Here is a 26,084-nt window from a genome sequence, read left to right as displayed (position 1 = left end):
CATTTGAATATTACTGGATGAATGTTGATTACAGCCGACAAGCCATCACAACTGTCACGTCTTCTCCACACCTGAAGATGTGTGACAGAGAAAAACAGATAATGGTAATGTCATTAAAGTGAGTCTGCATCCCTTGCACCATCCAACTGGCAAAGTTCTCTGTGAATATAAATACATACATACATTAACTGAATCAAGCAAAAAAAAAAAAAAAAAAAGAATGAAAAAAATCCAATTGAATTTCACATTGAAATTCAACATATTAAAAACTTACCTAAACTCTTGCAGTAGAATTTCCGGTTCCACTTCTCTAAACGATTGCATGCACTTTGATCCACAAATTCCACAAAAGCTCTGATGAATGAATATATCCGCTTATATTTTAAGTAGTTGTTCAGTCGCAATGAAGTCATCAGTTATTCAGAATGCCCACTACTCAGATCCAGAGAAGAGGAGATGAAGGCAGAGACATCCTCATTTGTTTTCATCCCAAGGTCACACACACACACACAAACAGACAGGCCACTTCAAAAAAGGAAAATTACTACAATGGGCAATTTACCCAGAACAGGTAAGGGCGATGGCCAGACCACAGCTGCACAAACACACACACACACACACACAGCTGTGCCTCGGGGCCAAGGTTCTGGCAAAGCATCATTACCCTCCCCTGGAGGTGATGCCACATCCCAGCATGCATTTCTCATGTGGAGTGGAAATTACCCATGGGCCATGCTGAGAGGTAAAAGAGTGTGTCCTCTCCTCTATATGTCTCCCTTCTTTCCTTTCTCACTTAGGTACTGTGACTCCTATACATTTATTGTCCCATCCTCCCATCACACCTTGCTCAGTGCCACAGCTTTGTCTGGCTCTCGTCTCTAACTGATGGAGGACACAGACTGATACAATTCAATAGATGGGACCTATAGTACATCTATCTTCCTTTCAGTCCACAATCCTTCAGTCAGATGCTCAAGGTAAGGTTTACCATTTGAGTTCATAACCTTATTACCAAGAATACATCATGAAATGGCTTCCCTTACACAATAAGGCAGAGACAAAAAGAAATGTTCTTGTCAGAATGTAAGGAAAAAAAAAACTTTACATACAGTAAAGTTCACTAAGCACTATTTGTAAAATAATTTCCTATGATCCATTGCTAATTTTAATAGGTTACATCCTTATTTCATTTTCAAAGACACTGTCATAGGTCCTTAAAAAAAAGCAATCTCAAAGTGTTGCTCTTCATGGTGCTGAAACTGCTTAAAGTTAGCCAAATACACTGGCAATCAATACAAGCAATTCTAAAATAAGAAAGACAATTAATCATCATATTATTTATAAATCCGCGTCTTTTCATTACTTGGCACAAATTCCACTCGGATGTTAACACAATGTCAATATAGCCTCTTAAAATACGGTCAACAGTTACTGTTGCATATTATCCGCCTCACGTCTCCTACAAATATGCACTAATATTAGTGCACACACTATATGAAAAGCACTAAAAGAGAGAACAGAAAATGTGGCAAGTAGCCAGTAGTCACAGATGTTTATGATGTGAAAAGAAATCTCCCTGCACTTGAGACAATTGTAATCCCCATGTGTGATGTAGTAAACAGTGCAGTGACAGGTTCTTTCACTTAAGAGGCTACGGAATCCCCAGTTTGCATATAATCCTGTGGTCAAGAACCTTTCACACATTCAAACGCAGTGTGCACTCAGCCTGCTGCTGCTTTCATTTCCATCTTGAGCAGGTGTCCCATCTGCAGACTCATACATAAACCAAATATATCCAACACACTTATACAATGGGACAATCGGGATAGAAGCGCTCTTTTTGTCACTTCAGCGTATACAAACGGACACTAGTGCACAAGTGAAAGCAACAATTTACCCACTGCAGCTTTCCTAAAGACATATGAAACACAATAAAGTAATGTAGGATTGTGTTGTATCAGCCCTGTGATTCAGCATATGAGAGGTTGTATACATATCGTATCCATACCATCAACATGGACTTAACCAATAGGCATTTAATCAATAATTCAAAACATAATTAGATGAGGTGAGGTTGTCAGGGGGCGAACAAGTTAATTCAGATGACATAATAGGGTGTGGTGAGGTAATCTATGCAACTCCGGATCCCTCTTTGCACCCAGAAACCTAATCTTTGTTGCGAAAGCCCATGCGATATGACATGGCATTTTTGATCGGCCGTTACATCTGCGACGTTGCTGCGCTGTTCATCTGTAATTCACACTTCGAATTGCAGCAGAACAAGTTGCCGACCGTCGGCCACTCAGTAAAACTAGTCGCAGAGCCCCGCACGCTGTCCGATAATTCGGCCATCTTGGTCGTCTCGCCCGGTGTGCGGTGGGCCTGAGTGTTGCAATGCAAGTTGTTCTAAAAATATGCATTACACACTGATCAATGATTAGATAAATACAAGCGCTGTATTAAAATGTCTGCCATCAATCCATTAAAACCATTTTTTTACGGCCTAATAGATTGACTTTAGACGTTCCAATGTATTACAATCCAAACAAAATGGAGCATTACCATATTACTTGTAACACCCCATTCACCCAGCCGAGAGGCGGGGTCGGGCCCAGGAGCCCCCCTGAGAGCGGCCCAATGTGGTTGCTGGAAGGTTTATATCGTAAGTTATATTCTTACCCTAAAAAAAGTGTTTCCTAATAAAAACATCAATGGAAACTCTGTCTATGTTCTCCCGGTAGCATGCTGCAGGCTTATTGGCTCTTTGATAAGCTCTTTCAAGTAAAGCAAACGCATGGGGGGGGGGGAAACATACAGCAGTCTTGTTTTTGATCACTGTGATGCAACTTCTTCCATTTGTCTTCCCATCAATCCTCATCTCTCTTGGCCAAACTCCCCCCTTCATGATGTGTGGAACACGCCTGTGCGCCTCCTGAGCTCCTAATCTTTGTAACAATAACCATCGTCACCCACCGCCTCCACCTCAGTGGTCCCTAATTCCCACACTCCCTCAGCTAATGTTCCTCTCCCTCTTGTTTTTACTCACACACCACACCCACAATGCTTCACTACTTGTTTCTTCTTCCTTCCATCTTCTTAATCAAACCCTCTTCTGTATTATCTTTCCTTAGCAACCACCCCTTATTTGTTTTCCTTTATTGCCTGCCCTTACTTCTTATAGTGCTTTAAGAAAATCACACAGAACAAACAATTCAAGCTACCACTAATCTAACTTATAAAACCACTACTCTAAATGATTGTATGCATTTTGATCCACTTTCCTCTTTCCCAAATCCCCCTTCCTTTCTAGATGTGCCACTCCATTCTTTTCATTGTGCTTTTTTCATCCCCTCCTCCCCACTCCTCTCACACTTTGCTTTTCTAACGCCTCGTCTTCCGGCTTCATCTTCACCAATTTCTTATTTCCTTTGTTCTTCCTCCTTTCCTCCCCTTAACCACTTAATTTACCACATTCCTTTCCTACCAACACCCATTAGGGCTTTGTGAGTTTTCTGTGTCCTCACTTCTGGTCACTCCTCTGCAGCTGTAATGGCGCCCTAACCACGTTAATAGCAGCTACACAAAACACACATTCACGTTAGACTTCAAACTACATAAATTTACAACGGGAAAAATACATTGATTACTTTTACACGTAGTGGTGCACACACAAAAATAACCTCTGCCTTAATTCAAGCCATTCCTTGTCTCTAAATATCTGCTAACTCATTTAGGTCTTCATGCAAGATCAGCTTGATCCAATTATTGTACAGGAAAGACGGAGTTGAAGTAGGCGGCCACTTAACCTCGTGGCAAAGAGAAACTGAACACATACTGTAGTTACAATTCAATTATGTTAACAGACTGAGGGATTATAATGGCTTGACAAAAAGCACAATTGAAGAATGAAGACCTTTTTTGTGCAGCACAGGTAAACCAAAATATATTAACAGTATTTATTTCTGAATTACAATGAATGGAGTAAAAGTATCTGAAACTCATAACACAAGCAATTTAAAAAAAGTAAAACAAAATGTTTCCACAAAAACCTCACAATGTTGTAAAGTATTGTATTCAATCAGTAGCATTAATAGTGTGAAGGCAATATTTGTCACCCGATTTTGTTCATACCAATCACATTTTAGTGCAACTATACATGTACCATATTGTCAATCATCAGCTCAAAAAATTACATTCATAAAGCAAGGATATTGACACTTGCTTTATTAAACCAAAATGAACACAAGCAGCTTTCCTCCTCAGTGTGCTGTGTGTCATCGCTCATCGATTCTAGGATATTTCCCCAAGCCGTATTGGCCACAGCCATGAGAGAAATATACATTTGTCTATGTTTACTGAGATTTGTGTAGTTGAATGTGACGCTCAATATAATATACATTAATATACTGTAATATACTATATATTAATAAGACTCTTAGTTTTTATAGATAATCTTACCTGGGGTCCTTTTGAATGGAGTCAATGGATGGTGAGCGCTGCAGGGTGCCCTCCGGCGGCAAGGCGGGCCCAGACTTGCTGTAAGGGGATTCCACCACCGAGGGGCAGTACTGCAAGGTGCGGTAAGGGTCCGCCACGTAGGGGTCCGAGCCGTACATGTCGCCTCCTCCCCCGCTTGTGGTGTAGCCTGGTCCCACTGTGGCATAGTTGTTGGTCCCGCCACGGCTGTAGTTTCCTGTTCCCGTGCCGTGACTTCCTGTTCGCTGCAAAGGGGTGGAGTCGACACCAGGGGAAGAAGGAGCTATGGCAGGAAAGTAGGGACAAAGGACATAACTTAGGACGTGTTCATGGAGACGGTGGGGCAAGTCTATAAGGAGAGTCGATGAGATGGAAAGAGGAGAGAAGAGAGGAAAGGATAGGAACAAACAGGCATGTCTCCATATGGATTGATAAATATTGGCCACATGCCCGGGATTTCCAACAAGGACCAATGTTTACCGCAGGGATTGGAGGAGGGAGAGAGACAAAGAATGACAAATATTGTGCAGAAATCATTTAAAAAACTGCTAAGAATTTTACTCACATTTAAAGACACCCCCATTTCAGGAACATTCTTAAATAGGTGCTAAATCCCACTTTAACACTAGGCACTGTTTTCTTTTTTACTTGTAGCAAGAGAACAATCGGGTAAACTTTTATTTGTCCGAATAATGAGACATCTGTTCGGTGAACAATAAGGAGTGAAAAAACACAAAAACATAAAACAAGATGTAAAAACACCAAGCTTTTTGTGTTTAGCGAGAGATGGGAATTGAATGGGGAATTGCTTGGTGATGTAAGCATTCTGCAGCGGCATTGGAGCTGTCACCTTCCCTTGCTCCTGTGTGGGAGCAAAGGAGCGATGATATATCAAAGTGTTAATGTGAGTCTGGGGGCCTTGTTTCTCTGGCTGTAAAAAAACGAAGAGAAAAATGGTGTGCATGTGCACGTGTGTGCGTGTGAAGTGGGGAGGCTGATCTATCTCGTCTGTCATTAGAAGCAAGGTATACAAATACACAAATGTCCACGCATGCAAATGCACCCATAAATGCGCTCTTCAAAGACTATGTGACGCATCACAGAGATGTGGGATCAATGAAGGGGTCGTGATTGACTGGGACTTTAACAGAGCCCAATGAGGCTCCTTTTAAAGGAGTATTAACCTCTAAAACTCGCATGGAAAATCGCACAGCATATATGTGAGACGTAAGAGGGTGCTGGCACAAATGTGCGCAGAAACAATTCTCTGGCCACAGCAGTAGGTACACCTGTACAATGTAATGAGATCAGTGCTGTATCAAAAATTCTGCCTTTACAAAGATACAAATGATTAACACTGACAGGGAGGTAATGATTGAATATATATGACCGTTGCACTGACTTTAGTATTTGGTGTCCAATCGAGGGAGGCCGTTATCTGTACAAATACATTTGGAAAATCATATGCCATCCAACAAATATATATATATTTTTTTTTTCTCCCCCAACTTTTTTATGCATAACATAATGAGTCAAAATGAGTCTGTGGTATGGTTTAAGTTTGACATCTGTGTAGTTTGTCGATTGAATGCAAAAGGTAACAAAGCCTTGCAAAACGACCAGATCAGACGTCCATGTGTTTGTGATGTGGATAGCTAGCTAATTATTCAAGTACCTGTCCCCTTTGCAGTTGGTACCCACCCACTCAACTCAACTGAACGGCAACGTGGCATTAAGCGAGCGCGTCTCAGCTGCCGGAAAGCCGTACAAATACAGTCTGTAATGTACACATAATGTATGTTGTGTTTTACCACGATAATTAATATTAATTAATCATTTATAAAGTAACTGTGGATGAAATAGCGAAACTTGCAGACACTGTCACCAAAATGTGTGGGAGCGATGAACGACGCGCGCCGGTTGTCTTCAAGTGAATCGCAGTGGAGAACGAGCATAACCTCAAAATATCCTCCTCTCTGACGTAGAAGCATTGTCGCTATGAATGCTTGGCCGCCACAAGACACTGTGATATCGCCAAGGACCAATCAGAGCAAAGCTGTTTCTGTGTCAGTTGCCAGGCAGAAAAGACCAACTTGAATACAGGAGCTTAAAAAAGGGCATCTTGGGCATTTCCAACCCAAACCCAACAAAAGGACAGCAAAGAATATTTAAAAAATATATTTTTTAAATGTATTTATGGGACCTTTAACCATGATCATTGATCATGTTTACACCAATAAATTGTGATAACTGGCTAAAATAATATAGAGGAATATTGCGAAGAAATGGAAAGAACAGAGGCGGATTTGACAGAACTAAAAAAGGAGAAAACATTGTTGATTGTAGTGTGGATGACCATTATTAGAGGTTTGTGTGTGTATTTACAGTTTACGTTATTATTATTATTGATCAAGGAGTCTCACAATCTGTAAATTACTACATTCCCTTCTGAGCAGAGCAACGCGAGTGTAATCAACAGGTATCGTGCGGGACACAATGTGGTTGTCTAAGACGATGCATTCCAAACAATATGTGCATCATTATGGCTGTAGTCTGCAGTGGCATAAAACATCATACAGACATTTGTTTCTAATTTGTTTATCCTGCCATGTCACTACGTACACTAGATTAAAAACACCTGTCACTGTGAGGCACTGCAGTTCTACACCACTGCAAACTACAACCATGAAAACAATAAACATTTTATTATTTTTTTACCGCTGTACCTAATCAAGTGAGCAGTGAGTGTACATCTACGGAGGTCTTTTAAGTGTGGCCTTAGAGTACTTTGCGTCTTCGTGTTCGCTTGAGAAGTGGCATACACTTGACTTCCCTGTTATCTTCCCACTTAAATTGCATACACACCTGCTTAACACATCACAACGATGCTTAATTACTGCATATTCAACGGCTCATATAAGACAAGCAGGAAAAAAGACACAACGAGGGTAAATGTAACAAGAGTTCTCCTGGTGCCACGTATCTTATTCAAGTCAAAATGTGAGAAACCCCAAAGTACAATTATGGGTGGGGAAACGGCAGCAGGCATACGGCCAGCGAGGACATTTCATCCAGACAGCCTTGCAATTCTAAAAACAAATAAAACCTCAGAGGAAAACATTCAACCCACAAATACTTGTATAGCATAATAAAAATAAAATACTTGGATTGTGGCTACACGGTGAAGTAGTGGTTAGCACGTCTGCCTTACAGTTCTGATGCTGCGGTTTTCAAATGTGAGCTCAGGCTTTCCCTGTGTGTACTTAGCATGTTCTCCCCGTGCTTGTGTGGGTTTTCTCCGGATGTGTCCTGCGATTGTCTGGTGACCAGTTTATGGTCCCAAAGTCAGCTGGGCTAGGCTCCAGCTCACCCGCAATCCTAATGATGAGCAGCAGTTATTGAAAATCAATTGATGACTTTGATTATATTTTTTACTAGATTTAGTATGCCCCACTGAAGACTTAATACACTGAATTGGAAAGAAGCTATTGGAGTGAGCTGCAGTTTAAGAAAAAGAGGTATGGGAATTAAATGGTAGCAGAGCAGTGGCCAGCACAGAACGAGGAAGGGTAATGAAGCAGAGTCACTCCCATCAGAAACAAATCCTTGTCTTTTCTCTCCTCTTTAAATGTTCTCTGTGATGCGTCCTTCTTCCTGAACGTCTCATTAGTAACCAGGGCTTTAGGCTAACACCACTAGTATTCAAGTGAGAGTGCACCCTCCCAGGGACTTGACACTGAAATAGGACAAATGCCAAGCGGGAGAAGTGGGTGGGAGGGCAAGCAGAATGAAGGGAAAAAACGATAGCTTTAAAATGATGCTTGAATCCATTTGATGGCAATATACTTTGGTCTAGTTTTACTATGATTGGGTTTAAAAAGTAGGATAAAATGATTCCTGAATGACTGATGGTTACATTCAATACTATCTTCTCTCTCTGTTTTTTTAATGCTTTTCTCCAACCTTAACTAAAGAGAGTTGCTGAATGTGTCCTTTTTCCTGGTAATGGAGTGTGCTGGCTGATGACTTGACCTTTGCGGACCATGCAGCCTGAAGGAAATGAGCACGGGGCGCATGTTTGAAGATGCATTCTTGTTATTGCATATATATATTCGAATGGTGTATCTTGACCTTTACAAGGAAAAAATATCTGTAAAATTGCCTTTACCGGTAGATATTAATATCTATTTAAAGATGTGCCTTCACTGTTACTTTAAAATATTACCTTTCAACTTCAGTCAGCTTTTTACCCAACTAGAACTGGCTATATTTAATTGCATTACTGTAGTTTGAAATGTTATTTTTCAGAAAATACAAAAGAGCTGTTATTATCAGCTAGGTCCAATACAAATGTTTCCGAATTCACCCCACTGGCAAAACAAAAACGTAAACGTATTCAGTAGTGCTGTATGATATTAACAACATTTTATACCCTGATATGGGTAATTTCATTTCCCAAAAATGATACATATCCCGATCATATCGTTCCTTAAAATGACATGAAATTAATCAGGGTTTTTTTCAATCTTTTGTCCATTTGTTTGTAAAACACATATTTCATATTGAAAAATATTACATGGATAAAATATAAACATTTTGGCCACAACTGCTCTATGTATGGATGCGAGGATGAAATGTGTGGATTGGATGTATGAAATGCTATTAATTTGATTTGGGATCATAGTTTGTTGTATCCAGTTTTCCCTCGCCACTTCGCGCTTCACGTTTTGCGGCTTCAGTGCTTCGTGGGTTTATCCAAAATATTCATCAAAAAAAAAATACAAAATTCATCAATATATAAATATGGAAAAAGACAGCCATATCAACTGCCATATTGACGTGTTGTTTCATGATGATGCACGAGAGAGAAGGTTTCCCTGAATGCCAAACAAAGAGATGTGTTGACTCAGAGGCTTTGTACATGCCTGTACTGTACATGCCACGGGCACTCATACAAGGCGCGACATCGACCAACGAGGGCACGAGTAGATTTATCCCGTGAGCTGATTGGCTGCGCATCATCGCAGCCTCACCCAGCATCTTCCCTTGTTGTGTCTCGCCAGTCTAGTCCACGCTGTTGACTGTCTCGCGTACTGTATCTTAGTGTTGAGTTCGTGACAACATTTTCGGTTGAAGCGATAACGTTTTTTGATTAGTTAAGCCCTTACAATGCGCTGTGCCCCTGCGAAAGCTTCCTCCGGGGCGCCCAAGAGGAAGAAGATGATGATGACCATCAGCGAAAAAGTGAAACTTTTAGATATGATCAAAGAGGGCAGAAGTTATGCATCTGTGGCACGCCATTATGGCGTGAATGAATCTACAGTGCGGTACATCAAGAAAGAGGAAGCAAATATCCGCAAAACTGCTTCAACAAGGAAGCGAAACGTGGTAATTCCGCGTAATAAGGGACAGGGTTATGTCCTTGTACAGGGGAATTTTTGAAGCAAAATTAAAAAAACAAAGCGAAAGACTACCCATCACCATATTTTTCTCCAAGGTAAAACCCCAGATACACCATCAGCACCTCCAGCAGAAGAGTCAAGTGAGAGCCTCTCCTCCGCCACCAACGCAAAACTCTTCGCCTCTCTCAGAAGACAATGTTGATGAATGTTAATTACTGTATAAGGTTTTAGAATTCAAGATTTAAGTAAATACGTGTACTGTTGCAATCTTTGTCTCAAATATGTAAAGTATAAATACTGTTTACATATTTTAAACATTCTGGTACGCACATACACATACACGAAAATTCCTAGGGGGAGAAATCCTACTTCGCGGTTTTTTACCTTTGACGGAGTGTTCTGGTCCCCATTAACCGTGAAAAACGAGGGATCACTTTATTTATGATTTCAACTACTGAGATAGGCAATTATAATCCATTTTAACATTTGCTTGCAATAACACCCTTATGTGTACGCAATGTAATGTACGCAAATACTCTGCATCCAATTACCTTGACAGCAAAAATAAAATTAAAAATCACGTCTGAATACTTTTGACAAAGTGAAATGTAATAGGGTATATCATATGTAGCCTATAGTCACTGTCATGTGTCAACCACAACGAGTCAGTGTCAATAATTCTCACACGACACACTCTGGCGTGTATGTTTTCCCTCACTTTGGTGTTTAGTAAACAAATAGCTAGCAGATTAGCGTCTAGAAAGGGACTTTGTTTTTTGTTTTTGTTTTTTTCGCACAATTAGGCAGCCAGCGTAAGCGCCAGTGAGCTTCAAGCAAGAAAGCTGCATTAAGAAGTATGACAGAGATGGGGAATACAGTATAGAAGTACTTTCATCTCTGCCCGAATTTCTTTTTCTTCTACTCTGTCTCTGTCACGCTATTTTCCCTCATTGCTTTATTGCCATTTTCGCATCTTTCTTTATTTCTCCCTCTCTCCAGATCCATCCCTCTCTGTCCTCACCCCATCCATCTTCCTCTTTCACCCGCCTCACACCTTTCAATCCCCGGCCCTCGCTCTTTTCTTAACTCCCCCTATGCTTCCCTTTTTTTTCTTTGCCTGTCATCCTCTCGTCATCGACCATTCATCCCATGTTTTTCTCGGCCTTTCTTCCCAATCACCCTCTGTCTCTCCATTGTGCCGCCTCTATTCTAGTTGTAGAAGACTATGTGATCAGAGGCGAGGACATGTCCTTTCTCTCGACACGCTTCAACGCTCAGCACGATTACACAAAACCCCTCAGTACCTCTCTCTCTCTCTCTCTCTCTCTCCCCCTCTCCCTCACTCTCTCTCCCCCACTCTCTCTCTCCCTCTTTCTCGTGCACGCACAAACACATACACACGCGCACACACAGTGGCTCACAAGTTCTAAATATCAAAGTGATTGACATGGACTAAACATGTATGCCCCTGGGGCATTTTTGGTGCAGTGCATTAAGGTCATGCAGCTATAACCTTGGCCCTACGACTATAGGTGAACACACATGCACCCATACACATGCACACACATGCTTGGATATGGAGGAGAGGGGGGGATTACTTTCTCCTTAGGTTAATCCCTCGGAGTAGCCCCAGTCTAACACATAGCTCATGATGTTCCAGATCCAGAAGCAATGGCTGACACACACACGCATACACTGTATCGAGTGTTTTGCAGCATTGCGGTTGTAGGACACTCGTGTGTATGAGGCAAGTTTAATGTCCATGCAGAGGAAGGACAAAAGTCTAAGTCATAGTGTGATTGTTTGTCCGTTGATGGCATTTTGTTTTTGTTTTCTGGCGAGAGGCGGGATACAGCCTGAACTGGTCGCTAGCCAATCGCAGGACACATATAAACAAACAACCATTCATACTCACATTTACACCTATGGGCAATTTAGAGTCTTCAATCAACCTAGCAAGCATGTTTTTGGGATGTGAGAGGAAACCGGAGTATTCTGAGAAAAACCACGCAGGCACGAGGAGAACATGCAAACTCCACACAGGCGAGGCTGGATTTGAACCCGCGTCCTCAGAACTGTGAGGCAGATGTGCTAACCAGTGGCCAACGTGCCGCCATTATTCAACTTACTTGATTTAAATTGTCTTTATTTTTGAATGTTGACCTTTGGTACGTGAGGGCGAACCAGTAAAGGGGAAAAAGCTAGGCTCCAGCAGGATTTTGTTTTAAACTACTATATAGTACCGTACTGAAAAAACTATCAACGACGTCAACTTGGCATTTATCATATTCGTGTCAACTAAAAAAAATCTGAAGACGAGCTATGCCTTGTAGCTGCATATGTTTTTAAATGAGCTTTACCATAAATAATTTCTGGACTGACTTTTTATGAATACAAAATATATGTATTATAAATAGTGCTGGAGTTCAGTTTTATTTGGTGCTCTTAATGGAGGGGCTGAACACAATCTATTCTGGGTTTTCTGCAGGCTCTCACATGCTCTCACTCATGACAACAAATCACGATTACAGGCATTGCTATAAAGGCCATTCTTCCAAGCTCTTATCACAAATCCCTCAGTGAGCACATATTCAAGTTGCACAAATATAAAGACAGAAACAGACCTTTTAAGGTAGGGAGGAAATCTATTTGAGTGATTTTCGAGCCTGACTTTTTACCGTTATTTAAAAGACAGAGGGTCTATCAATAAACCAGCATGATCAAGGGCCAAGCAGAAATTGATCTCAGCCAAACGATTCTAATCACAGTTGGCCTGGAGACTGACACACAAGTGACTTGTGGAACTGGATTGGCTAAATGCTCTAAAGATTGGCTAAATGCTCGAAAGTTATTGTACCGCAGCTAATTCTCCAATTAAAATACATTTGCCATGATGGAAAAATAATACATAGTGCTCATAAGATATCATGATACTGTAAAACTATCAATACAATCGATATACGTATCTGGTTAATACTGCATGGATTCAAGAATGATATGAAATATGAATGTATGGTTATTAGTGGCACCAAAGGGTCCCACCGCTAACCCTCCAGTTGCTTATGATGTTTACAGTATGCTGTACATCCCAAAAGGTTCCAATAATAAGATCAGCTGAGATTAAACAGTGAACTGTACTGTGAATGACACGGGATCCATGAAAATAACAACGGATACAATAGTGGCCCCATTTAGAGATCTCAAATATGTAGGAATCACCATTGACATATTATCATTCACAAGACTGACCAAGTCCATGGTTTGCACATGAAACATTAATTGGTTACAGGGTCAGCCTTTATGGGGCCCAAAGCAGAATTTGATGCGGGGCCCTCCTCCCATCGCTCCACCATCACATCAGCTTGACTACTACCGTTCAACTTCTAAGTTACTTTGTGTCACCACTTTCATTTTTTGATTTAGTTATATTTCTTTTTATGTTTCATGTTTTTAAAAACATCCTGATGCTTTTTGGGAGCCATAGTGGCCAGGGGACCACCAAGCGGCCGCTTGGTTCGCTTATGCCTTGAGCCAACTCTGCTCAGGGTTATGAAAATATTTTAGTGTGATCTCGACTTTTTGTTACCTTTCTTGCTTTCCAGGAAGGAAATCATTCTCTCTATTTAAGAGGTTCCATTAAATGTCCCTGCCTTCTGGCTGAAAGAAGCAAAATAAATGCACCATTTCCCCCCAACTGTCTCCATCTTTATCACCCACTCGTCCTCGTCTCCTCCTCCTCCTCCTCCTCCTCCTCTGATGAGCTCGTCCTTGCTTCCTCTTATCCCTCTTGTCTTTTTTGTCTCCCTCCCACAAAGTTTTTGAGGCTGATTACTGTAGAAACAACACATTTGCTAGCCAGAGCCAATTGGTGAAATGTAGATGTAAGGCTGGATAGTAGCCTTCGTGACGCGTTTGTGGGGAAAAGAAAACATTAGAATATATATACTTCAAAAGTCAAACAAAATTTGAAATACAACCCATCAGCTAATGTCGTGAGACTTCAGAATATAATGCACGTGTCATACTAACATCGACATCTACAGCTACATCTACCGAATCCGGTCATTTTATGGGCCTGTGAAAACTTGCCATAATTTTTCCTTCACATGTTTAAATCTGGCGGCACGGTGGCCGACTGGTTAGAGCGTCAGCCTCACAGTTCTGAGGTGCGGGGTTCAATCCCCGTCCCCGCCTGTGTGGAGTTTGCATGTTCTCCCCGTGCCTGCGTGGGTTTTCTCCGGGCACTCCGGTTTCCTCCCACATCCCAAAAACATGCATTAATTGGAGCCTCTAAATTGCCCGTAGGCATGACTGTGAGTGCGAATGGTTGTTTGTTTCTATGTGCCCTGCGATTGGCTGGCAACCAGTTCAGGGTGTACCCCGCCTCCTGCCCGATGACAGCCGGGATAGGCTCCAGCACGCCCGCGACCCTAGTGAGGAGAAGCGGCTCAGAAAATGGATGGATGGATGTTTAAATCTAGTGATCTAATATAGAAATTCTAAAAATAAAATGCGGGAGCAATTACCTAATAAAAATATATTACGCCTCCTCCATAAACAAATACATTGGAACTTAGTTTCTGGTAAGCACATATTATGACTAGCGATATGCTTTTGTCAGGATGTCAAACTTAACTCATTTGAAAAGGCATCACACGAACGTGACTACGGCAGCAGCACAAAATAAGAAAATAGCGCATGTCAAAACGCAACTTCCGGCAGTATTTAATCTCTTCTGGGCTCTTCGGGTAATGCCAAAACAATAACAAATGGCATTATTATTTTGTTATAGCAAAAATAATTGGTCGATATGTTACTGTTGAACTCTGACCTTTAAAACAATGTATAAACTGAATTGTGATTTTTGGAATACCGTTACAGCCCTGTTGTGCGTTTACACACTCATAGTTGTAACTGTATCGAGCTTTATCATGCAGTAGAGTTTGGCAAAATATGCAAATAAAGTTTGAGGAGCAGCTGCATCTTAGCTTTGCCCTTGTCTGTTTGGGAGGTGATAAAGTATTAAGGGTAGCACACAATTACAGGAGTAATAAGGGTAGTAACGAGGGCAGGATGCCTCTGTATATGTAAAAGGTTATATGCAGGTGTGTAACACAAAGCTATGCAATTGTTCCAGCGTTTTTCCCCTCCACATATTTCTTGTAAGGTTATCTTATGTGTTAAAGGCTGGACAGATATATAACCTCCTTTTCGCAAGTGGATTTACTGATTGTAGCACAATTTCTGTCCAGCTCCTGTCTAAAGATACTGAAGTGCTACTGAACTAGCCTTTTATCAACCAACAATAGCGTAAAGTGGCTTCCAGAGCTATGTGGGAAATCACCCATTGTCCCCCTTTGATGCCACTTGAGCTATGCGCAGGGCTGGTACTAAGCTATTAAATAGAAAATGTGCAGCTATTCCCAGTGGTCAGTCATTATGTAGCCAAGAGGGTTTTCAGGACAAACATAAAAGGTACAAACGGGCAACGTTAAAAATAAATGCCTAAGGGAAGAAAGATAAGAAAACGAGGTGGATGATCTTTTTTTTTTTTTTTTTAATACATGTAATTAATTGATGTGCATTCTTTAGTAGGACACGTGTACAATCCAATGAAACCCAAAGCAATCATTTTATTAAGCAAACTTCCTTCATAAAGACAACACTATGTTTTTGATTTAATTTAACACAAAGTTTATTATTGTGTTGAATGCTTGCTCACTGATAATGATAAATGTTGCACGGGCAGCATGGGTTCAGTTACTCCTCATGAAGGGAGTGTTAATAGTTGTGTGTCTACAGTATGTGTGCCCTGCGATTGATGGGCGGGCGACCAATTTAGGTCTAGTCTATCTTTGGCCAAAAGTCATCTGGGATAGGCTAGAAAATGGATGGATGGACGGAATGAAGTCATTGCACCGCAACGTACTGAGAGGCTTTACACTTCTAATGTAGCTAAATAGGGTAACCACTGCTACTACAATCATACAGTTTGTAAATGTATCTTTTTCTGACAGAGTTAACTGAAACTGACTATTTTATCTTCAAATATCTTCTTGTATTGGATCTCATTAGATTATGCTGGTGTCCCTACAATTTTACCAGTTTATAAGTAGATTGCAATTGTGTATTTAAGTCACGGTTTCAAAACAACAAAAACTTTCCAACAGCAGTATGAGTTTTTTTTTTTTGTTTGTTTTTTTTTTTTCCCCCTTTTAGTTGTCAGTGCAGCCGAAGTGGCATGACCGCTTGCTTTCCCATTGTCGGTGCCAGTAGTCAGTGAGCCCAACGACTTTCACTTTGTCGATTGAGAATTGAGGCAATACTTCCAATACAAATTTACATTGACATTTATTTATTTTCAAGGTAACGCTAATATATTATTATAACACTCTCTTAAAATGAACGTTTGAGAGTTACAGTGCCTACAATTGGTGAAATAAATAGTATAGAATTGCTATCGATATAACTAGCTAACTAGCATGGCTAACAGTTTGTTTCTTCTCAGACATTACAAAGCGGAGAAGAGCAGACAAGTAGCTATTCATTTTTCTGAGAACTAAGTTCTTTTTTATTTTATTTAGCAACATTTCTTTACCCAAACATTTCAAAATAATACATTTTAAAGCAGTCGTGCAATACCTTGACAGCATGAAACCACAATATTTTGCTCGCGGTTATCGCACGCCTACGGTTGTGGCTTGTAAGTGTAGCAGTATGCAAAGGCACTTCATGCAGGATTAACTTTTTTATTTTTGGAACAACATTTTATTATTTTGTCCCTTTTTTAATATAAATTAAAAAGCATTAACACTTCCTAATTATGCTGGCCAGCTGTTTTGTGTTTGACTATTTCAATTGCATTCTTTTGAAAACCTTTTTTTGAATTAAAATTAATGGGCAAATGATTCATTTTCATGCAGAGGAGCTAATGAGGTCTGTGAGACAACAAATGGAATGTAAACAACAGGAGCATCATGACTACGCTGCTTGAAATCAAGGAAAAGCCCGTCTTGCATGGAACTGCAAGCAACAAAGACAAGTGACTTTTGAGATTAATTTGTATCATGTTAGGGTAACACTGCAACAGTAGTAAGAATAGCAATAGGTCTCATTTGCCTCTATTAGACAGCGAAAAGAAGAAAAGGAACAGCGTAACATAAGCCATACTATTATCACAACAAAGGGAACTGTATGAGAAAGAGAGGGACATGGTGACCATGCCGGAATAATCTTTTGAAATAGACCACATTAACCTGCGGTCCTCTGGGGCCTTGGCCTGGTTTAATCCATGAGCGAACACTGAAACAATGCCCCCCACCACACACACGCACAATAATAGTTGGTGTGAGCAGCAGAGTAAAGCTAAATTTAAAGTTGATACAGTTTTTAATTAGTACCCCCACTGCTTTGAAAACAGAACAGAATATGAGACACCTATGCAGTAGTAAGAATCATTCATGCATATCACTAAAATGCAGTAGGTGCCAAAATAAACTACTCCTTAGAACACAACACGAGTAATGTCAACACAATGTTGGTTATAGACGATTAGTCTTATTGAGCCGGCACGGTGAAAAACTGGCTAGCACATCTGCCTCACAGTTCTGGGGACCGGGGTTCAAATCCCGGCCCCGCCTGTGTGGACTTTGCGTGTTCTCCCCGTGCCTGGGTGGGTGCCAGTTTCCTCCCACATCCCAAAGACATGCGTGGTAGGTTGATTGGAGACTCTAAATTGCCCGTAGGTGTGAATGTGAGTGCGAATGGTTGTTTGTTTATATGTGCTCTGCGATTGGTTGGCGACCGGTTCAGGGTGTACCCCGCCTCCCGCCCGAAGATAGCTGGGATAGGCTCCAGCAGCCCACGATCCTAGTGAGGAGAAGCGGTACAGAAGATGGAAGGATGGATAGTCTTATTGACTAAAGTACTCTTAAACCTACTGAGAGGTTGGCCCTTTCATTTAACCAAGCTATTAGGAACAGGTGCAATATGTAGTACAGCTGTTCCACAACACTTCAAAGCACAATAATCAACATATAATTCAATTAAAACTTAACTTCAAATATTATTACACTTGGAAAGGCAGCCTTTTGATACAACTGTTGTCGTGGGTCTTACAGTATTGTTTTGTGCAGGCATCCTAATGATGCATCCAGGCCTGTAAAACACAGTTACATAATAAGAAACATGACGACCCACATTGCTTGAATTGATGCGATTCAGTATGCAGTGTCCCCAAGAATGCAACTTTGACAGTTATGGAAGGAATAAGACAAACATTTCTTTTTCCTTTGCACCGTGAAGGATAACTTGCAAAATGTGTTACTGAAGCATCACCACCCTAATAAGTGAGTCTGCCATTGCCAAGAAAAGGCAATGTCACATAATTAATGACTTACTAGGTACCATATCAGCACAGCTTTTAAGCAATTCATTAAGTGCAATCGCTTAAGTAATATGAATCCCATTCTCAGATTCTTATAGTCACTGTACATACAATACAAATTATTGCCTTATTAACGAAGGCTGAGGCTTTGTTGTTGATGTACCAGCTTGTTGGCCCAAAAGCGTATTGGAGTTTAAATTGTGTATGGAAAAAATCGTTATGCTGGGCGTTTTGGAGCGGGGTATCGTGAAGCTCAAGGGTTACAATTAAAAGCACATGCTTTACTTCGCATCGTATTGATTTTTGGAGCTTCTCTGTAAATTTCCTTTGTGTATTTTCTTCGACTCATCTTTTGAACCTACAAATAAAAGGAACAGTAAATTAGAGATAATAGGGAATTTGTTCTCACCACTTCGGATGTGCACTTATTTAATTAAAACGCTTTTCGCTAAGACAATCCTATCACTGTGTATGTACTACACAGACTTTTACAAGAAGAAGAGCACAGCCAATGATCTATTCATGCCGAAGTGTACCTAGAAAGCTGGGCTTCATACTTAAATGCAAATTTTCATGTCCCCTTTGTGCGAGTGAAATTGATCAACTCCAATGCAGGGCCGGAATGGCATATTTACTGGCATGGTTCTGCCCCAAATGCTAATGATAGCTATTAAGGGGAGGCTGGCTAATGACATCAAGGGAACTGTGAATGTGGCGGAACCGACCTGGGTGTTTTTATCCCGGTATGATAATGTTAATGGGATTAACACGGTGTACCTAAACCCACACTGAGATAAGCACAGTGAGGCCCCTATTAAAATACATTGGCAACAATGGAGTTACACAAGGAAGCTGAGAGAATGAATACGTCTTACAGTTCACATGTGCTTGATAGCACTCTCACGGAGTGGTGCAATTCCACACCATTGAAAACTACAACCACAATTACAACCATGTTGTATACTGTAAATTCTCTGACATTTTCAATAATGAACATTATTGTGTTTGAAAATGCAGGATATTTTAATCATCATGGTGATGAATTCTGATTGATGATTTGACTGCACAAGTGTCTCCCACACGTCCATCCACCATTTTACGATGGTGACCTTGGACCTGGTTGTTTCTATTTACATTACTTACTAAAGCATAAATTGGTTCAAAACCCAAAAAATTGGATCTATATACGCAACATATGAAGTAAATACAAGCAAATGTAAAAATTGCCTACCGGTGTTGTTGCGATAGGGGCCAATGTCAGGCCCTTGGCTCTGGCTGAGGCTCCTCATGGGACCCTTGTTGTGGTAGACGCGTTCCTCATAAATGGGGTCTATATGGTGCTCTGGAGACCCCAAGGGTCGGAGGGGCTCCTGGCTGTGCTGACTACTGTAGGAGCCACGAGAGCCTGGAGTGAACAGAGAGAAGAAAAATAATATAAAAGTGGTAAAATCTCCTTCTGCATGTCAGATTGATTTTATAGAAGGGGAAAAGATATTATAGAAGGTCCATGAAAAAATATGACTCGAAGGGGGTCATAATGACCTTAGAGGCTAAAGAGAGTGAAGTCAAATATGATGTTGTCAAGATGGGGTGGATAAGTACATTAATAAGAAAAGCGGTGAATACTCTCAATTTGGAAGGGCACTTACACTTACTGTTAGGAGTGTCGAGAGTAAAGGGAGTAAAGGGAGTAAAGTGGGGGCGGTGGGGGGGTAGTGTTATGGTCTGTTTTGGTTTGGGTTGCGTTTGGTTTTGTTTCATGTTTTCCTGTGTTCCATGTTTTTCACGTCTTGTGTGCTCCTTCAGTTGTGTCCACCTGTTCTCATCAACCTTCTACCTTGTGTCAGCCAATCAGCTCCCTCCAGCCACTCGTGTCTTGTCCAGGTATACCTCGTAGCCTCATCAATCTGTTTGAATTTAGTTCCCTGGTTTCTTTCAGTTCTTGGCGGTTCATTGTGAGGTGTCATTGTCTCTGTCTGTGGCACGTCTAACTCAGTCATGGTTTGTTTCCAGTTTTAGCTTTATTCAAGTTTCTTTACTTTGGTTATCTGTTGTGGGACTTTGTTTTGTTTGCTTTATCCATGTTCCTTGTTTGCCATCTTTTGGGAAATTTTTTTGACTCTTGCCTTGCCTCCCTGCTTCCCTACACTTGGGTCCTCCGTTTTTGCCTTGCCTTCGAAAAACCTATCGTGACAAGACCTTTCCATTTGCACACCATTTTTTTCCCCATTCGCCTGTAAGAAGTTACAAAGGTGGGCCATTTACATATTTATAAAAAAAAATTCAACAGCAGACATTAAAAAGGAGACAGTAAGTACACCATGGTGACACAAGAGCTGGAAGAAATGATGGATAATTAGCAGATGGTAAAAGAGAAAAATGTCATTGCATTTCATTTTTTATCTCAACTGAACACATTGCTGGTTGTCACAAAAGAAAAAAAAGAAGCGATGGCGTGTGTTTGGCACGAGGTCCAAATTCACAGGGCGACGAAGACATTGACAGTAGGCATTTCTTCATTACATTGGCGAACAAATGTAAGGCAGGGGCGTCCCTCTGACAAGAAGAAGTTACATCAAGAAACGAGTAGAAAAGGACTAATATGATAATGAGCCAGGAAGGACCATAAAGTGGGAGGAGTTGATCATATGTATACACTGTCGCAAGCTATGAGTGAGAGTGAATGAGAGGGAGCGAGAGAGAATGACGGTCCAGTGGAGCTATCGTGTCACATTAGCTCTGTCGATGGCGAGTCGTGTGCTAAGGAGATTCCGGCCTCTGAGGGGAAGGAACGAGCCCAACTCTATAATTTTTAAAACGCTAAGTAACTGCACCATCAATTTAAAGCTGTGAGCGCTTCAGCCTTTCACATCATATTGGAATTTAATAAATACCCTCTGATATAGGATAATGTACACTACCTGTATATAAGTGGAAAAAAGAAACCCCTCTATTAAAAATCTATAATCAATCAGGATTTGGTTTGGGTCCATTCTATTCTGAACTTGAATCACCCATCTTACCAAGACAATTTGATGCTTCCAACTTTGTGGTACCATATTTGTTAGGAAGGACCCGTTTTCCCGCTCTGCACAAAGATTAAGGCAGTCTTGGGTGAGTTTCGTGTGGAAGAAGTGACAAATAAACCAACTATCATGATGCATCCCTACCACATCCTTAGACAGGATAAGCCTCTAAAGGAAAAGAGAGTCCTTTCTACCAATAAAACCTTAAATATTGTTTTTTTCTTGTTTAAATGAAGAAAAACAAGACATGCTGACATGGCATCGTCCATGTTAGCTCAGTTGAGGCCACGATTTCCATCACTGCAATAATAACAATCATACCCACACACAGTACATCTGGGTCCATCAAGGAAGCAGACTGGTACAACTATCAGCAATGACATTGCATTGAATGTTAGCAAGATCAATGTTGTTTACATGCGTCTCACAATAAAGGAATAACATCGAACAAAATGAAGAGCTCACGAACAACGAAAGCTTGTACTGTACTTGTGACAACCACTGAGTAGTACCACGATGAAAACAGAGAAAAACAGGAGGAAAGCTTAAAAAAAAACCCAGGTTGAGACAGTCTGAATTTGCGAGCTAATAAAAAGTCAAGACGCGCCCATTTAACTGCATGACTCATTCAAGCTGGCTCCCTTCCTCCGATCCACTTTGTCTTTGAAGTCTTGATGAGTTGGTTTTTATTTCTTTATTCATTTATATTTTTGACTCAAAGGGCCTCACTCGCAGAAGCACTGACCTCTTTCTTCCAAAAGGGAGAGGGAACATTAAGTAAAGAAGAAAAAAATGGTGCAGAAAATAGCCCTCCCATGATGTTTAATTTGGTAAACTATTTAAGGATAACAAAATATATGAAAAAACCCCAGCCCTTTGGTGCCTCAGTGCTTTTTGTTGTGTGAAAACGATTCCAAACAAATATGGTAACGATGTTTGCAGAATATTTGGAATTCCTTTTGGATTACATGAATGACTCAACAAACCATCTTGAAAATGATTATACTGTAAATACGTCCAACAATTCTCATGGCCAGTTAATTCAGAAATAGAGCAAGGCCTTATACTTGACCACGCTAAGGGATCCCAACTGTGCCTCAGGCAACATCATAAAACGTCAACCGTTCAAGTGTCAATTACTACGGTCAGTGCTGGCTCTCACTATTAGTGCCATACAAGAATGACTTTCATTTCTCCACCTCCTCCTTAGCCTATACCAACGACACAGTCTTTATCCAAACTGAGCTGACTGCAACTCTATATAAAAAAAAAAACACACACACACACCCATTTTGAATGGAGCATGCATGAGGGGTTTAGATTGCTGTCAAACCTCACGGCAAAATCTGAAGCGCTTCCCGAATCGGTCACGTGGCACAGCCGGGCAGCGAGGCTTCAGATGTCATCACTAGGGTTAGGCCCCCGAAATGAAGCAAGCCTCGATATGCCCTTTGCAGAAACGCCTCTTCCATTACTCGACACACGCCTCGAAGACTCGGCACACCTTGTAACATCACTACTGGGGACTATTGGCTATCGGCTCCCCGACTTCAGCACTGCGCTCACACCATGAATATGCCAGATCGTTCCTTTGACTTTGTCCTGTGCTGTGCTGCATCATAGCCTTTTCTCGTATCGAACCCTACTCCTTGTTGGATGTTTTATCTTTGTGCTCCTTCTCCTCCCCCCCTAAATTCTGGGATTTTCCTGGCATTTGTTGTGTTGTACTCCTTCCTCAGTTAGTTTCTAGTATGGTGAATGCTTTATGTATTTTAGTCTTTTTTTCTTTCTCTCTATGTGGAACAATACCGCACCAACTTGTCAGTTGAACTTTTATTTGTACTTCATTGAAATAAAGACTTTGAGTTACTCTGTCAACATTTTGTATCTGCTTTGGGGTCAACAACAACTAACAATACAAATGATGGAACTTCATTGTCAAGATTTATGCAGTTAAATTCCAAGCATACTCTCATGAGAATTTAGTCAGAAATGTTGCTGGAAAATAGTCCAATTCAAGCTTTAAATATAAGGATGGGAACTAAAACAAAAAATTGATTATTTATAATTCTGTCAATTGTCTGGAAATTATGTAAATTAATTGCATTTTGAAGCAGCTTAAGTAAAATGAAATGTATGACTTGGCTTCAAGCAATAAAAGCATTGCTGATTTAGTCTCAAAAGTTTGCTTTCTGAAAGAAGTACACATGATGTCAACAATGGAGAGTTTTTGTGCTCAATACAACGTTAGCAAGAAAAGAGGATTCAGAGAGCAATTCTACCATCTTATTGGGAATCATTTAAAAAAAATCATCTATTGTTAATTTTCCCCATCTTCAAATACTGTAGGGTTAATTTTTCAAAAACCCATCCCTACTTAGAATTATACATACTCATTCCGAAAACAGCCTTGATCTGATATTCAATCGTTAATACCATCAGCCAGTACATTTACAAATAGTTATAAACACTACTTTATTGCCACAAGCGTGCTCCAAAACATTTTTTGGACTTGTACGTGGACATAAATCTCAGGATGCTAACCATAAGACGCCAGCGGTGTCGTTCACAGATCAGTTAATTCAATCGACTTAAACGCAGCACTTGACCTTTCTAAGAATGGCTGAGCGAGGGCACTGATATGCAACAAAGAGGCTCCATCATAACCCAGGTGCTTAAATAACACTGGGCCCACACAAACACACACACACAAAGCCATATTGATATTCTTATAGATTTTCCCACAAGCTGTTTTTCCTTTCAGAAACCCAAAGCAAACTTGAATTCAGGAGTTTTCATCAACAGCTCTTCCAAGTGAACTCATACTGCCCCAATCTGAGCTGTAGTTACAATATAAACATTTTGCATAATTACAGTGGTAATGCAGCCCGATTGGGGGAACAAGCCAGTGCAAACTGTAGGCCGGTCCCAAGCCCGGATAAATGCAGAGGGTTGCGTCAGGAAGGGCATCCACCTTAAAACTTTGCCAAACAAATATGAGCGTTCTTCCAAAGAATTCCATACCAGATTGGTCAAGGCCCGGGTTAACAACGTCCGCCACCGGCGCTATAGACCTACAGGGCGCCGGTGGAGATTCAGATTTGACTATGGGTCAAAGACGAAGGAGAGGTGGAAAGCGCGTTCTTTGGCAGAAAGAGAAGGGGAAAGCACATAGCCTAGAACTGAGTGTGGGGACTTTGAATATTGGCACTATGACAGGAAAATATATTGTGTGTCCAGGACACGAGATGGAAAGGCAGTAAGGCTAGAAGTTTCGGGGCAGGGTTTGAATAATTTTACCATTGCGTAGATTGGAAGAGAAATGGAGTAGGAGTTATTTTAAAGGAAGAGTTAGCTAACAATGTCTTGGAGGTGAAAAGAGTATCAGATCGAGTGATGAGGCTGAAACTTGAAATTGAGGGTGTTATGTATAATAAGTATCTACCAGCCTAACTACTAACAAAATATGGCCTGTGCACTTAATAAAGGTTTTATGATGCCGACCGTTTGCACTCTGGAATGAGTTATGGCAAATAAAATTTACCATTGAAATATATATATATAATTACAATTATATTTTGATAGTGGACCAAATTAAAATTCAAATTCGCAAGTACTGGGTTATCAAATGTGCAAATACCTCTGATTGGTATAGTTACAGAAGTAATGACTACTGTCATAATATATGTAGCATGAGACTGTGTGGGCATGTGTAAACTCTCACCTGCTAGACTGCCAGGCCTCTGAAGTGTAGCAGTGGCATAGAGCTCATGGGAAATCTTGTACTGGTCGGACGCGTGGTGAGCTGCAAGCCGTTTGGGAGACAAAGTGGCATAACTGCCAATGCCTGAGCTCATCTGCAATGGCGAGAAGTAGCTTTCGGTCAAATACTGCTCAATACACTGAGGGAGGGAGAAATTAAAAAGTGCATAAACTGGTGAAATTACTTCATTTGGTCTCTGGCAGCCAGAACTATGTGTTTTGGTACACTTCTCAGTTTGCTAAACCAACTCACTTTTGTTCCCATTTCTACATGGTAGAGTTGCCTAAAGTGGGTTTATGGTTGGAAATAATCACTTTGTGTAAATCACTTGAAAGCACTTGGCGTTAATAAAACTCAATCAGTGCCACACAAAAGTTTCACATTGGTACAATGTAAACAGCCTTTCAACATTTAGACTAGAGCAAAATTTGTGTTAGAGTAGCAACTGTATTTAAAGAAATATTTCAAAGATAATAATGCACAATTTTACAGAGAAAAGTATTAATTATTTTGTTCTTTCCCAGTATATCAAACTGGCAGCCATAGTGGGTCTTTACCTGATGGAGGGGAGACGATGATAAGCCGGCCCCTCCCCCAGTGGCAGTGGAGTTGGGTGGAGAGGCCAACCTCAGGGGAGAACCTCCCCCAACCCCTGTTGTCACAGCAACGTTGGTACTGGAGGACAAATAAACATCATTCATCTTGACCAAGATATCTCTGAATATAGATAATATGTCTATAATATAATATATATATATTATATAAATATTTTATATGCAATATGAAAAATAATAAATATAACATGTCTATCTATTGCATTATCATTTTTGATAACTTGTGCCTGCCTTTGGGTGTTGTGAGTTTTGGAAACCTCAATATAAACTTAGGCACACTAAGGCTATGGATTATTTTCTACTGCAATCTATACTACTTTCTACCATATTTAATTATTTCTTATCATACCTGCTCTCATCATCTTGAAGAGTGATGTGTTTAATGCAATATTCTGTTTGTCAGGGTTCCTTTTCATT

The 26,084-nt window shown here is 40.6% G+C and overlaps 1 protein-coding gene across 1 annotated transcript in view; it reads right to left on the bottom strand.

Moving 5' to 3' along the window:
* The window catches only part of ctnnd2a (catenin (cadherin-associated protein), delta 2a), a 244,102-nt gene that overhangs the window by 89,257 nt on the left and 128,761 nt on the right, over positions 1–26,084 (bottom strand). Inside the window, exons 12-15 of the mRNA XM_061757693.1 lie at positions 25,611–25,728; positions 25,015–25,147; positions 19,496–19,669; positions 4,459–4,759 (exon numbers count right to left, since the gene is read on the bottom strand). Coding sequence (XP_061613677.1) covers positions 4,459–4,759; positions 19,496–19,669; positions 25,015–25,147; positions 25,611–25,728 — 726 coding nt within the window. The remainder of the gene's footprint in view (positions 1–4,458; positions 4,760–19,495; positions 19,670–25,014; positions 25,148–25,610; positions 25,729–26,084) is intronic.

Source organism: Phyllopteryx taeniolatus, chromosome 20 (assembly GCF_024500385.1).
Source record: "Phyllopteryx taeniolatus isolate TA_2022b chromosome 20, UOR_Ptae_1.2, whole genome shotgun sequence".
Taxonomy (NCBI): Eukaryota; Metazoa; Chordata; class Actinopteri; order Syngnathiformes; family Syngnathidae; genus Phyllopteryx; species Phyllopteryx taeniolatus.
This window is presented reverse-complemented; position numbering and strand designations above follow the sequence as displayed.